General features: G+C 42.2%; 1 protein-coding gene across 1 annotated transcript in view; it reads left to right on the forward strand.

The window, feature by feature from the left end:
* The first annotated feature begins 353 nt into the window (after positions 1–353).
* The window catches only part of LOC115083033 (cytochrome P450 4V2), a 144,960-nt gene continuing 128,984 nt past the window's right edge, over positions 354–16,329 (forward strand). Inside the window, exon 1 of the mRNA XM_029586945.1 lies at positions 354–715. Coding sequence (XP_029442805.1) covers positions 523–715 — 193 coding nt within the window. The 5' untranslated portion in view covers positions 354–522. The remainder of the gene's footprint in view (positions 716–16,329) is intronic.

Below are 16,329 nucleotides of genomic sequence, written 5' to 3' on the forward strand. Positions count from 1 at the left end.
TTTTATGTAACCCGCCCCGAAGTTTGGAGGGCATGGCGGGAAATAAATACATAGATACAAATCTTTACAAAACCATACAGGATATTAGTTCAGCTAAACTAGCAGGGTATACTTGCAGCCCGTTCCGAACTTTGTGCAGCCAGCCCGACCGTGGCATCTGTTCAAGGCTTTCCCTATTGCCTAAGCAGAAAAGAAAAGTATAACGTCAAGTAAAGAAGTTAAGAGGTTAACCGAGAAGTAAAAAACAATAACCAATCGGAAGCATTGTTAGCTTGCCAATCAGGAGCTGATTCTTGTAACCAATAAGATGCTGGCAGTGGGGTGGGAGGTTGCGTTACTGAGCCCAATGAAGATCTCATAAAGGAAAGGAAGCAGCAATTGCTTTGCAATGTTTGTTTTCGGGACAGCATTTAGATCCCTGCCAGGAAACTTTCGCTGACTTTGTTCTGCTGTGCGCGGCCTCTGCTGGGAGGGTTCCAGTCGCCCGCGGAGAAACAGTGAAGCCAGAGCGTACCTGCAGCAATGATAGTGGACGGGAACATCCAGCTCTTGATCTGGGTGGCTGGGGCCACCCTGCTGCTCACCTTGTTTTTATCTGTCTTCTCCTTCCTCACTGACTACATTCGGAAATGGAATATGATGAGACCGATTCCTTCTCCCGAAACCCATTTACCTCTGATGGGACATGCTTGGACATTAAAGGCGGATAGTGGAGGTAAAACAATTATTATTGATTTACTGTACCCGAATAGACAGTCATAATGTAAACAAAATCTGTTCAGTTTTTTTTTTAAATATAACTTTTTACACATGTCGAATATTATTTTAATCTGTGCCTAAGAAGGGAAAACATGCTCTCATCTTGATTAATTTTATTTAGCTGACCGCGGGATTTTATTTCATCATTTAAAATTAAAATAGATTCAGGAAGTCGTTTAAGCACCCGCTTTAAAATTGGTCTTCCCCCGCAAGTAAGGTAACATCTATCAAACCACGGATGTCATTGAATACTATCGGGACTCTTATGTTAATATATAGTAAAAAAAAAAACTTGCCTTTGGAGGTGGTAGGAGGTTGATGATTATAACTAATAGTATATTGCTGTTGGGACACCTACACTATATATGAAACCTTCTACTCCTCCTATAAAAATATTGTTTTCAGTTTTTTTCATTAACTAGAAAATTAATATATCCACGGGGTGTAGGTATATTGAGTTATAATTGAAATTACACAAAGAAAATGTTTTGAGCAATTTATTTTAAAAAAATATATATTTTCTTACACAACGACAGAGCAGTTTTTCTGCTCTTGATTTGTTTTTGTTTTAAGTATTAATTTAGACATTTTATATACCATCATTCCAAATTAAGAACACAACAGTTTACAGAAATGACATTCATACTATAGTTCAATACATACAATAGAACAGTACAGCCGGGATTAATATAAATCTGCTGGTGATGTTTAATACATAATAACTGGGACATTTGGCTAGTAGTACAGAAAATGTTTCAGCAATTTACATAATCGTGGGTGAGTTGCCTCTCATTATATATTGTCTTTGTCCTTGTTATTGATACCTATAATTTAGGCTATATACATTTTTTAACAGCCACGTTTTTTAGCTCACATTTGAATCTCTTTCCTTCTGGTATCAGTCAAAGCATCTGAGGTAGGGAATTCCACAGTTTTGGGCCTGCTATGGAAAACACATGATCCCTTATTTGTGTTAGATGTGTACTCCATATTGTGGGCACAGTCAATAGTCCTTTATTTTGAGATCTTAGTGTTTGCTGTGCCCTGCATGGTTTTAGAGTCACGCCTGACAGTCCTGGGTTATTGGTGTGGCTTATTTTAAATGTTAATAATTTGTAACAGATTCGGGATTGTACTGGTAGTCAATGCAGTGCTATCAGCGAGGGTGTGATACGATCGAATTTCCTTGTTCCTATTAAAAGTCTTGCTGTGGCATTTTGTAGTAACTTAGTTAAAAAAAAAACAACCTACTTGTTTTACAAGAAATAGGTAGTTACAGTAGTCTGAGAATATGAGAGTTTGTAGAAGCGTATGGAAGTTAGTAATGGTTTAAGTCTATGAAGTATATGCATAGACTGTATGCATAGCCTGTATTAATTTAATTTATTTATGTGCTTTTTTCATTGTAATGCTTTCATCTATCTGGATTCCTAAGTCCCGTTCTTGATCTGAGGGTGTAATGTGAAAATTACCCAGGTCTAGAGGCAGAGGTTTAACTATAGGGGAGTTTCTCCTTAACCAAATGAGTTCATTTTTTTTTTTTTTGTGTGTGTTTAGTGTTAGATCTTGCTATATTGCCGTCAAGAGTGTCGATGCTGTATTTTCAAATGATTTGACGAGTGGAATCTATAACTGTATGTCATCAGCATATAGGAAGAAGGTGATTCCTGGTTCCGCCAGTAATTTACACAGAGGAAGCATATAAATGTTGAATATTATTGCTGAGAGTGCTGATTCCTGGGAGACACCTGAATCAGTAGGTAAGGTGTCAGATATATGGTTGCCTAGTTTGACTTGGAATGTCCTATTTCATAGGAAAGAGGGGAACCATTTGAGAACACTTCAGTCTATTCCAATTTTTCTCAGCTGATGGCATAGCCGTGTATGGTCTACAGTGTTGAAGGCTGCTGTTAGATCAATTAGCACCAGAATATAAGATTCATCCATAGTGTAGGGCAGGGGTCGGGAACCAATGGCTCGCGAGCCAGATGTGGCTCTTTTGATGGCTGCATCTGGCTCGCAGACAAATCTTTAATAAAAAAGTAAAAATCTAATAAAAACCCCCACCCTCCTGACGCCCCCCAAGACCTCCAAAATTAATTTACTACAACCCCCACTCTCCTGACCCCCCCCCCCCCAAGACCTGCCAAAAGTCCCTGGTGGTCCAGGAGCGGTCCTGGAGCGATCTCCTGGACTTGGGCTGTCGGTTGGCAGTAGTCAAAATGGCGTCGACGGCCCTTTGCCCATACTATGTCACAGGGGCTACAGCCGCCATTGGTCGACCCCAGTGACATAGAGAGGGCAAAGGGCCATCGGCGCCATTTTGACTATTGGCAGCCGACAGCCCAAGTCCAGGAGATCGCTCCTGGACCCCCGCTGGACCACCAGAGACATTTGGCAGGTCTTGGGGGTGTCAGGAGGGTGGGAGGTTGTAGTAAATTAATTTTGGAGGTCTTGGGGGGTGTCAGGAGGGTGGGGGGTTTGTTAGATTTTTACTTTTTTATTAAAGATTTGTCTGCGAGCCCTGGACCCCCGCTGGACCACCAGGGACATTTGGCAGGTCTTGGGGGGGGGGGGGTCAGGGGGGGGGATTGTAGTAAATTAATTTTGGAGGTATTGGGGGCATCAGGAGAGTAGGGGGTTGTAGTAAATTAATTTGGTAGGTCTTGTATGGCTCTCACGGAATTACATTTTAAAATATGTGGCGTTCATGGCTCTCTCAGCCAAAAAGGTTCCCGACCCCTGGTATAGGGTCTATTAATGATATGAGTAAAGTCTCTGAGAGATTTTTTTTTTTTTTTCTGAATCCAAATTGGTTTGGATTTAGAATATATTGGTCTTCTAGGTGATTTTCCAATTGGGATAACCATGCTTTTTCAAGTACTTTTGAGAGGAAAGACAAGTTGGATATTGGTCGATTTAATTGTCCCAATCGTCAATTCTACCAGTTTTATTTTTTAGGATTGGTTTTATTAAGAATGTTTGCCCCGTATGGGATCATTCCTTCTGAGATCACATGTTGACTATAGAAACAATGCTTTGTGTGCTGGCAAAGCTCCCCAGATGGTTTGAGCAGGCTGACATGGGAATACAATGTGAGATTAAAAGACAGGGCACCTAGTGAATTTCCATGAATCTACATTCTGGCAAAAATCTTTGATCCCTAGCAGTATTTTGCAGAAAATATTTAAGTGGCAACCTTTATAATTGTTTCTCCTGTGGACAGCTGGTTACCTTTTTTGTTTTGCAATTCGAGCTATTTTTTCTTACCTTCTGGATTGTAATGTGGATATTTATTACCTATGTCACTCCTGGAGAAAACTGCTTTCTTTGTAGGTTGTGATGCTTTTTAAAGGACCAACCAAAAATATTATACTGCACGAACTTTTCAGATTACACACAGGTCCCTTCTGAAGCTTCTCAGCTGCAAATTTTTTTTTTAATCCTATTAAAATGTATCTATTTTATTTTTTTTATGTTTTAAATTATTTATTTTCAAGTTTCAATATTACATATTTCACTTTTACATTGATCACTAAATCAGGAAATGGGTTTTAAAAAAAATCCATCCACATAACTATTTTATACAAAATTAATATTTCCTTTCCTACGTTACCAAACCATAAAGGGAATCCTGTACATAAGCAAGTCTCCTATATATTTTTACCAAAAAGATGGAAGTAAAGCAGAACATTTAATTCTATAACCAACTGTATGTAGGAATCAGGTTCCTCCCCTGGATTACGTCGGGCTTCCAAAAATCTCTCCAAATGTTCCGGTTCAAAATATACATATCTTTTACCTTCTATGCACATAATGGGCCTGATTTTAAAAAGCATTTACTCGAGTAAAAACCAGGTTTACTGGAGTAAATTCACTTTACTTGAGTAAGTGGGTTTTTGAAAATTGCTACAATATATGCCATTGACTTGTCTATAGGATTTACTCACATAAGTGCACTTTACTTGAGTAAATGGCTTTTGAAAATTGCTACAATAGTAGCTACATTTACGCATGTAACTCCTTTTGAAAATTACCCCCAATACATTTACAGGGAAATCTAACAACAATCTGAATACCAAATGTTCTTGCTTGGTTCGCTAACAACAAAAATGTTTTTCTTCTTAATTGGATTTCCTTAGCTAAGTCTGGGTATATCCACACCTTTTGACCCAGGTATAGAGAGGTTCTTTTTACCAAAAACATTTCAAAATTTTATCCCTTTCAGATGAAAGGTTAAACTTCACCATAAGAGCACCTCTTTTTCTCTACTTGGGAACTTAAGGAAGTCTCTCTAAGTTCTGTTACATTCAGGGATGTGTCAAGCACTCCCTGATTTAAAGTTTCCTCATTTTTCCAACTTATAAAGTAAGCACTTGATATTGATGGTATATTCTCCAGGGTTAATAATAGTACCTCCAGAAAATAATTCCTTAATTGTTCTTTAGGGGATATTAATTTAACATTTTGGAAAATTGATAATTCTTAAATTTTGTATATCTGATAGAATTCTCTATATTTTCAACTTTCTTAGATAAATTTTATTTCTCCCTGCACAATAGATGACTGAACAGTTTTAATTTGTTTCATTTCTTCCTCGACTTTTGCTAAGGTCCCCTCGTGACCTGTAACTATAGGATTCAAATTAAACAAGGCCGTTTGCATATCTTTAATACTACTATTCAAATTTGAAATATCAGTTTGCAGTGCTACTATGGCTTGCCAAATCATGTCCATAGTTACTCTTTGAGGATTTCCTGGCAATGCAATAGGCAAAGGGGCAGATTTCCAAAGGCTACGCTCATAACCTGAGGAAATCTGCGTGCGCTGAGCCTATTTTGCATAGGCTCGGCGGTGCGTGCAAGCCCCGGGACGCGCATATGTCCTGGGGCTTGCTAAAATGGGCGGTCCGGGGGGGTGTCTGGGGTCCGGGGCGCGTAAGTTACTACTGCCTGGAGGTAGTAGTAACTTTTCGAATAAAGGTAGGGGAGGGGTTTAGATAGGGGGTGGGGGTGTGGAGGGAACGGGCAGCGCATGCAGGGCTCGGCGCGCGCAAGTTGCACAAATGTGCACTCCCCCTTGCGTGCGCCGACTCCGGATTTTATAAGATACGCGCGCGTGCCGGTTTTTTAAATGTACCCCATAGGGTTTAAGAATTGAATTAGGAGGGATCTTGACTGCCTTGGTTCCCCATAGGGGGGGAGGTAAGAACTGTTCCTCTGGAAGGGACAAACCCTTCACTTGTTGCCACCTGGTATAAGGGAGGAGTCAAAACTCCTTCCTTTTCCTTTATTGCTAATCCCTCTCCAAGATCTCCCCCAATCGGGCTCAACACCCCAGATGCATTCCGTCACGGGTCTGAGCCTAGATCAATGGTGGTTGCAATAATCCGCGGTGGAGTAGGTGTTATTGGATCCCCAGAATAACTTCTCCTAAAAGGGGAGAGGCTTGCTCTCCATCTCCTCTTTTAGCGGGACTCTCCGGGGTATTTAATTCTGCTTGTGAAAAATAACCTGTCATGGTTGTTTGTACTAAGGAAGGTCTTACAGGGATCGAGGCTTCCTGTCTGACCTTTCCTTTTCTTTTAGTATGTGGCATTCTAAACAAAAAAAAAAAGATTACAAGAAACAACCTTGAAGAATTTTCACTACTCACATGAAATTTATCAACGTACTTAAGAAAGAGTTCAGAGATAACGGGACCAAAGGATTATGCCAACCTCCCAGCCTTCGCCGGCCTAAGCCGGACCAAGCTGCGCGCCGTCAGCGGCGGTGCGCCGTCTGCCGTTCAATTTATCGGCAGGCACCGCCCGATGACATCACTGGAGCGTCGCCTCCCACCGGAGTTTGCAAGCTGTTCCGGGGTCTCTCACCTCCAAATTTTCACAGCGGGTTAGCCCTCCAGTCCTAGGGCCACTCCAAAGTCCCACTCTCTCTCTCTCCTTCTCGGACTCTCAAAATGTATCAATTTATGAGCATGAAAATAATAGAATAAGATGTCAGCTAAGGATCTAGACTGCCAGTTGGCTTCCTTTCTAATGCTATGAACCACATCTGATCTCTGGCTTTCCTTTCAATTCTAAGGATCCTTTATGGCAGGGGTCAGGAACCTTTTTGGCTGAGAGAGCCATAAACGCCACATATTTTAAAATGTAATTCCATGAGAGCCATACAATATGTTTAAAACTAAATACAAGTAAATGTGTGCATTTTATGTAAGATCACACTTTTAAAGTACAATAAGTCTCTGAAAATATTACACCAGGCCTTAAGACACCAATACATCTCCTATTAGGAAAACGGACCAAGTCAGGCTGCTATAGAGTCCTACACAGAAACTACACGCCAGCAGAAAACCTCACCTGAATCACGTGCTGTCCCTCACCTAACATAGAATAAAGAGACCAAAACGCATAACAAGAAGCATGCAGACAAAAACTGAATTGGAAACTGCAACAAGCCAGAGTCTCTGTATGCAGTGTAACAAAGGAAAAAAGAAACATCACACATCCTTATAAAACAAATCAAGAAATATAAAATCATCAGCAGTAAAACTGTACTAACAAAAAGAACATATTTCGAAACAGCTGATGAGTGGAATATCCAATAATTAAAAACTCATATAAAACATTTCCAGATACCAACAAAATATTTCAAAATAGCAGACACAAAGATCCAGTAATGAAAATAATAAGGATACAAAAATTTTTTTGCTCTGCATACCTGGGAACGTTTGATATCCAGGTGTCCTGAGATTGTTCTGAATTAGCAGGAGGTGGGGTGGTTTGCTTGGAACTTTCTCCTCTCTCAGTCACATACCAGCGCTCTCTCTCACACTGGCTCTCAATGACACACCTATACACACATGCTCTCAGTCACTCACATATACAAATGTTTTTTCTCTCTCACTTATATAGGCTCTTAATTACACATTTACACACATGCTGTCTATCTTTTCACGCTTACACACTCACAGGCTTTCAATCACATAAATACATGCTGTCTTTTTCTCTCACACACAGACTCTCATTCACATGCTTACAAACATGTCCTCTCTTTCTCTCATTTACACACAGGCTCTCAATCACATACTCACATGCTCCCTCACCTAAATCAGCTCTCAATCACACACAGACACACATGGTCTCTCTCTCTCATTTAAACACAGGCTCTCAATCACATACTCACATGCTCCATCACCTAAACCAGCTGTCAATCAGACACAGACACACATGATCTCTCTCTTACTTATACACACAGGCTCTTAATCATACATACACATGATCTCTCTCACACACAAAGGATCTCAATCATACACACATACTCTTTCAAACAAACAGGTTTTCAATTACAAACTTACACATACAGGTTCCCAATGGTAAACTTACATTCATGCTCTCTCTCTCACAGGCAGGATCTCAATCACAGACATACTCTCTTTCACATATACAGGCTCTCAATCATTCACATACATGCAATCTCTCACTCACACACACAGGATCTCAAACACACATGCTTGCTCGCTCATTCACTCTCTCTCTCCCCCCGGGAACTCGCGGCAGCAGCAGCCACCTCCCAACGCTAACCTCCTTCATTTCAGCCCTCGCGGAGGCGAAGGCGGAGTCCCATCGGCCGCGGTTGAAGATTTTCATTTTCCTCCGAGCCGCGCTGCAGTCTTCTTCCCGCGCAGGCACCCGATGCTCTCCACTTCCTCTTCCGGGCCGCGGGAAGAAGAGAGCACGCCGGTGCTCTCTTCTTCCCGCGGCCCGGAAGAGGAAGTGGAGAGCATCGGGTGCCTGCGCGGGAAGACCCGCGCAGGCACCCGATGACTCCAGCGCTGGCACCCGGCTGACACCCGATGACTCCCGCGCAGGCACCCGGATGACTCCAGTCGGCGTGCTCTCTTCTCCTCCCCCCCGCGGCCCGGAAGAGGAAGTGGTGAGCATCGGGTGCCTGCGCGGAAGAAGAGACCACGCTAGTGTGGTCTCTTCTTCCCGCGCAGGCACCCGATGCTCTCCACTTCCTCTTCCGGGCCGCGAGGGGGGGGGGGAGGAGAAGAGAGCACGCCGGTGCCGCTGACTCCAGCTGTCCTGCCGCGTTCCGCCCGGGCTGACAGCATTTTAAGCCCGGGCGACGGAGGACCGGGGAGCAGCTGGGTCAGCGGGGAACCGCGAAGTATGGCGACACGTGTCTGCGAGCCAGATGCAGCCCTCAAAAGAGCCATATCTGGCTCGCGAGCCATGGGTTCCCGACCCCTGCTTTATGGGTTGGGTTTTTTTTTTTTTTTTTTTTTTTTTGCAGGAGTTGGGATTGGGGGGCATGGCACAAGGCCATGGGGGTGGGGGAGGGGGGCATCAGCAAGGCTGCTTTTATCTATGGCCATAAGTACACAAGACCCTGTCCCGATGATCTTGTTGACCAATGCCCAAAATCTCAGGCTGCAGAGATCTGCCCTCTGCTTCATTCTCCTGCCCCTCCACTCCCAGACAGTATGCAAGGTACTGGATGGAGATGGATGTGAGCCTTGATTAGGCTGAGCACAGTACAAAGCAAAGAACTCTCTCTAATCCAGCCAGGGAACAGAAAGGAAGACTGTAAAGGATAGCAGAACTAAAAATTCACTTTTTATCTGCATATTTCTAATTTTAACTCTTATTCTGTATTTGGTGAGGTTGGTTGTGTTCTATATGTGTGACAGAGGTGAAGTATTCTGCTAGCTTTTAGGTTCATGGTAGGGATCTGTAATAGGCCAGCTTGTTCTGTTTCTCCATTGGAAGGTGTATTGGTGTTTTAGGCCCAGGTGGAATATTTGCCATGTTGCCTTTTCATGCAGGGTTGATGCTGTTTGAGTTCTTGGGAGTTAATGCCGTCTTGGTGTGGCAGGCTTGCTGCATAGATTCTGAGCGACATTTTGTCGGGTATTTGTTTTACTTCACAAATTGCCTGGTAATTGAGGGACTTTGTGTCATATTTGTGACAACATATTTCAGTATTTTTCCTATGATGAGTAGTAAAGGGGGAAAATTCCAGTTCAGCCCATCCAGCCATTTCAGAGATTATTTTCAACCAATGTAGTATGAATATCATTTAATTGAAAATTTAGGTATTTCTTAGGATTTTTTTTTTTTTTTGCAGTCTGTTTCCAAAAATCACAGAACACATATTCATCAGACACTGTGACATGATTTCTGAAGCATATATTTTGCAAAACAAAGTTTAATATTTAAAAGTATGATGTCCAGTTCTATGATTTTTACAGGATTGTTCTGGGAAGTGTTATGGTGGAGACATAATAATAGTTGAATTTAATTATAAAAACTCAGGGGCGCCTTGAAGGTACACAAGGCTGAAGGACCTAGGGAAGTGGTTTCCAAATCTGTTCTGGGGATCCCTATCCACTTATGTTTTCAGGATTCTGAAATAACTAGGCTTGAGTAGGAGACAGGTACAGGGCAGTCTCATGGTTCACTGGCCCTGTGTTGATTTTACATTTCTTCAGCTATTGCTGAATTGGCTTGGTCGTATCGAGCAAAATTTGGGAACTTGAGCGTTGATCTCCATTGCAAAGAGATTATCAGCCAATCATCCAGATATGGAAAAATGGTTATACCCTGTTGTCTGAGATGAGCCACCACCACAACCATACATTTGGTGAAAACCCTGGGTGCAGCTGATAGTTCAAAGGGAAGAACTTTGTATTGGTAGTGGTGATATTTGTAGCGGAAGCACAGGTATCGCCAAGAGGATGGATGGATTGGAATGTGTGTATAAGCGTCCTTTAGGTTATTGAGCACATCCAATCGTTGGGTTGGATCAATGGTAGAATGGATTTCAACGATACCATCTTGAACTTTTCTTTGACCAAGAATTTGTTCAGTTCTCAAAGGTCCAATATGGGACGCAGTCCTCCCGATTTCTTGGGAATGGGATTAAAACCCCGAGTTGCGGGCTTTCGGGGAAATAATTTTTATCGCTTGATGGTTGTGAAGCAAGGCGATCTCCTTCACAAGTTGTGGTTGCGATTTCTGAGGTAATCGAATTGTAATGTGGGTTTTGTTGAAAATTGTAGTTGATAACCATGTCTCACAATTTCCAAGACCCATTGATCTGATGTTGTTCGTTCCCAAGCTGTTATGCATGCCCTGATTCTTCCCGGCAGTGCTTGCTGTTGTGATGGTGGCTGAGGGACTAAAAAGACTGCGTTGTCTTTACTGGGGCTGTAGGTTGTTGGGCTGGCTGTCTTTGATTTCGTGGTCTAACCTCATCTTTGATGCGATGGCTGTTGCTGCATCTGTGGACGTTGGTATGATTGGTATGGTTGATAATTAAGTAGTCAGCCATATGACTGGTATGAGCTGTAGGGTCTGCGAGAGTATGAGTAACGGCGGGTCAACGAGAATTGTGAGGGTGTTGTTAACGACTGAACTGCCATTGCCTACTTTAACTTTGTCATTGTTAAAGTAGAGTTTTGAGCTCTACTGAGCATGTGCTATAGTTCTCACGTAGGTGTTTCAAAAGCCTCTTCCGGCTTTTTTGTCTAAGCTAAAGCACGAACATGTACTCTGTCTCTTCTCAAAATTTTTTTATTCTATGCCTCTAAATTGAAATTTTTTCTTTGGTTTTGTTGCCTCACTGCATCAGCAGCATTGTCAACAGCACTTTTCAGTGCTACTTTAAAAAAAAAGAACAAAGAAAGAGATTGAAAAGGTAGGGGATAGACACTTCTGGGACAACTTCCCCATCTTCCTTCCTTCTCAGTCATGTCAGGAAAAAAGGTCAGTGGCTTCAAAAACTGTGTTGGGCCCTGACCACAATCAAGCAAATTGTTAGGTTTGTGGTTGAATGCCCCATGATCTCAGTGCTCCAGAGCAGCAAAAATTGAGAGGCTGCACCAGCTGATGACAGGCCGCAGTAAATCTTCAACCCAGAGTGCAGGTTCCTCTGCCTCACTGGGTGGAGAGTTGAGCTATAGCTCCTGCAAACCCCCCCCTCCCAATCAGCACAGATGGAAGCCTTGGGGTTGAGTGAAAATGGTTACCATGGATCGAAGTCTTAAGTGGTACCATTCAGTGGATCCTCTTGCTGCGCAGAAACATACGCATGGAGATGAATCGGTACCATCGATGCAAGGAATGCTGGCGCCAACAGTGGAAAAAGAAGTCTGGCTCCTTGATGCACCCGATGCATGGTGCATTGCACACTTTGACATACCCAGTGCACTGATGCACTTGACTCATGAACAGCTAATGAACTTGATGCTTGATGCACCAGCGTTTCAACTGATGCATCTGATGCAGGAAGGATCCAAAGCTCCCTCTCACTTCCATGTGCACCATCAATGTATTCTGGTATCTCCTTTCATCACAACTCCAAACATGTGACTTAAGTAAACAATGGAACTAGTTCACCCAATTGCTGGGCACAGTAATTCTCATCTCTTGGGAGATGAAACAGGAGCCCCGTTAGTGGCTGCTTCCTCATGTGCTTTGGGATGGAGCTCCCCTTCGACTTCTTTTTTTTTTTTTTACCAAGTCACCTTGGTGACAGATGCCTTCACCAAGGTCTGGGGTGAATACCCAGTCCTGTTGGACACAGGGCACTTGGTCTTTTGAAAAAATCTTCTTCAAATTAACCTTCTTGAACTGAGTGTGATCAAGAATGCATTCTAGGTGTTCACTCACCTACTGTGAGGAAAGAGCATCTTCAAACTGACAAGCAAGTTGCCATGTTTTACATAAGCAAACAGGGTAGCATGAGCTCCTGGCTGCTATGGCAAGAGATGCTGGAAATCTGGCCGTGATCAGCCATCAGGTGATGCATCAAGCCACACACCTACCTGGGATATCCAATATGTTGACAGACTACTTCAGCACGGTGTTTCATCCTCATGAATGGTCTCTGAGACAATCCATAGCCAATGAACTGTTCAGATTGTGGGGGTTGTCCATTGATTGACCTTTTTGCAACAGAACAAATCTGGAAACTCAGTCTTGCTCCATTCTTCCCATTGATCTCAGGCTGGCTCAAGAGGCTTTCCTACTAGGTTAGGGGACAAGCATCATGAATGCTTTTCCATCACTACCTCTTATTGTGAGGATGGTGCAGAAATGTTTTTGGGACCATGGTTGCAGGATTCTCATAGCTCCAGCATGGCCCAGGCAAGTCTGGTATCTGTATCCATATGACGTTTTGTATATCCTCCAGTCCATCTCCGTTCTGAACCTGTTCTTCTGACTCAGGAAAATGGAAACTTAGTTCATCCGAATCTTCCTTCTCTCAACCTAATGGCATGGATGTTGTGCGCTTGATAATCGCTGACCTGTTACTACTCAGATCTAATGAAAATATCATTCTTTCAGCCTGAAAACCTTCTACCAGGCACAGCTATTCATTTAAGTGGAATAGATATTCAAAATTATGTGCCCAGAACAACTTGGACTCATTCTACTGTGAACTAAAGCACTTTTGAATCATATTTGCACATCTTGTCAGTAGTTGCTACATCTTCAGTAAGAGTCTGAATGCCATAGTGGCCTATCACGTATCCATAGATAATAGGCTTTTTTTTTTTTTTTTTTAACACATCCTCTTGTAATGAAATTCATGAAGGGATTGTGGCACTTGAAACTTCTGGTGTGAAAACCCCCATCTGGTTGGTTGGGATTTGAATGGAGTCTTTGCCCATTTGATGTAGCCACCGTTTGAACCATTAGACATGGCATCACCAAAGTATCTCACATAGAAAGTGATCTTCCTTGTTGCTATAATCTCAGTGCGCAGTTAGTGAACTGCAAGAGCTGGTACACTACCCGCCTTACATGCAGCTTTTTCCACAATAAAGTGGTTCTTTGTATGCATCAGAAGTCCTTCTGAAAGTGGTCTTGGCTTTTCACATCAATCAGTTCATTGTCTTGCTGATTTCTCTTCTCGAGGCCACATGCTTATGATGGTGAGAAGAATCTTCACACCTTGGGTGTGAAAGAGCTCTGGCCTAAAACTCAGCCACATTGATAGGCTTCTCAACTTTTTGTCTTGTATGACCATAATAGACTAGGGATAGCAGTTTCAAAAGGCACTTTGTCTAACTAAATAGCTGAATGCATTCAGGACTGTTATTCTTCAGAAAGATTTAATTTTACCAGCCCAATCAAAGCTCATCAAGTTAGAATTATGGCCTCGACATTGCCCACTTGTGAGAAGTTCCTCTAGAAGACATCTGTTAAGTTGTCATGTGGTCATCAATGCATACTTTTAGGTCTCACTGCTTTTTGAATTATCTTATCAAGTACTGACGGTCCCTTTGAACCGGCAAAATTGCATTACCTACTGTTGCAGCAGTCGAGACTCTACAGTAGATTCCAGGTAACTCTTTCAGTAATGATCCGCTGCAACACTCAGTTTGGGACTCCCCATTTATCATGGCTAATTCAGCCTGTTTAGCAATGGAAAAAGCAAGTTTTTTTTAAGGTAAATGATATTTTTCATAGATAGCAGGATCAATTAGCCATGAGATGCCCACATAAGAACATAAGTTGCTATACTGGCTCAAACCATGGGTCTATCAAGCCCAGCATCCCATTTCCAGCATCCTTGGCCAATCCAGTTTACAAGTACGTGGCAAGTACCCAAACATTAAGTAGATCCCATGCTACTAATGCCAGTAATAGCAGTGTCTATTCCCTAAGTCAACTTGATTAATAGCAGTTAATGGACTTTTCCTCCAAGAACTTATCCATTCCTTTTTTAATCCCAGCTGCACTAACTGCCCTAACCATATCCTCTGGCAACAAATTCAAGAGCTTAATTGTCTGTTGAGTGAAAAAGAATTGTCTCCAAATAGTTTTAAGTGTCGAACTTTCTAACTTCATGGAGTGCCCCCTAGTCCTTCTATTATATGAAAGAGTAAATAACCAATTCACATTTACCCATTCTAGACCTCATGATTTTATATACCTCTATCATATCCCCTCTCAGCTGTCTCTTCTCCAAGCTGAATTGCCCTAACTTCCTCCCTGGAGAGTCAACTACATAGTTTTTAGCTCTGAAACAGATTGAGAAGGTTCTTTAGGCAAAACCTGTGTGGGAACACCTACCCATGCTCAGTAGAGCTCAAAGCTCTATTGAGTTTAGAGAGATGAATCTGTTTGGTGCCAACAGATGACACGCCCCGCATATAGCATGGCTAATTCATCCTGCAATCTGTGGAAAACATCATCTATTGTAAGCAAACTTGCTTTTGCAAGGCATTTTGTATGGGTATCATTTGGGAGAGAGAGTGTCTGTCTTTGGTGTTTTGGGGTGATGGTGTTGAGGGGATGAGAACTTCCATTGCCTGTGGCTCCTCATCTTTGCCTAGGGGGGGGGGGGGGCTGGGGAAGCCCACCAGCCCTGTTGCTTTAACTAGAAGTGGCTCCTCCTTTAGTTGGTGGATTCTGCTCCTGCCATTGGTGATGGTTCTTCATCTTCGGCTGGTGGAGTCTGGGGAACTTTAGCATCCTTGTTGCTTCTGCCAGTGGGTGGTCCCAGCGAAAGCCTATGTTAATGCTAAGCATAAATTGCTTAGTACGGAAATACCACTATAAGCAGATTATAAATATTCTCGAATAAATACATACATTTTTTGGTGGCCCCACAGGATTTGCACTGCTGGACTACTACTGCCGCAGTCTTTTTTTTTTTCCCCACCATTACATCCCACCTATGACATTGGGGTTGCAGATGAACAGACGAACCAAAAATATACCCAATTTTTATTTCATAAAATGTGCTAAAAATGATACTGGACCTTTTTTCTCTGACTTCCAGAAAGGAAAATATATTCAGATTTGGACCTATGGGATTATTTTTCATTTTGGAGGAAGTCGAAACAGAATCCCTGGTGCTAATCACTTTATTACAATATGAGACATTATGGGATTGGACAAAATGTGGCATTGAATTACTAAAGGATGAAAGGCTTCAGAGTTTTTTCTGACTCCTGGAGAACAGAGAAATTTGAGAGGATCAGAATACTGCTTTTTATTACCTGAGAAATACAAACAAGACGGTGGCAGCAGGATTATTGGAAATAGCAGGGGCTGAAAAGGGAGAACTTTAAGTGAGGTAATTGTCTTACAATCATGGGAAAAATGTACTGGGCAGAGCCATTGTTAGCTGCAGCTTTGTCTGGTGCAGTAATGAAGTGCTGTTCTTTTCTTGTTATATATAAAAATAAACTGATTCATGAGATATTATCTGAATAGAGAGAGGAGGGTCCCTAGATTTATTTTTCACACATGCCCATTTCTTAACTCTCAGCACTTTTATTTATTTATTTATTTATTTTTATTTATTTAATGTCTCTTATATACCGATGTCCGTTCGCACATCGCATCGGTTCACAGTAAAACATGAACTTTATGGGCGAAGCCCTTACAAAGAACCCTTTATCTGTGCCATTGGGGTTTCCACTGTGAAGAGATCAGCCAAGGTTGTTTGATTGGCCTTTTGAGAGTTGCAAAGGCAGGCGGGCCTGTTGGGTTCATGGCTTTATTGGGAAAAGAGCCATGTTTTCAGTTAGCAACAAAAAACT

Source organism: Rhinatrema bivittatum, chromosome 1 (assembly GCF_901001135.1).
Source record: "Rhinatrema bivittatum chromosome 1, aRhiBiv1.1, whole genome shotgun sequence".
In the NCBI taxonomy this organism is placed as follows: Eukaryota; Metazoa; Chordata; class Amphibia; order Gymnophiona; family Rhinatrematidae; genus Rhinatrema; species Rhinatrema bivittatum.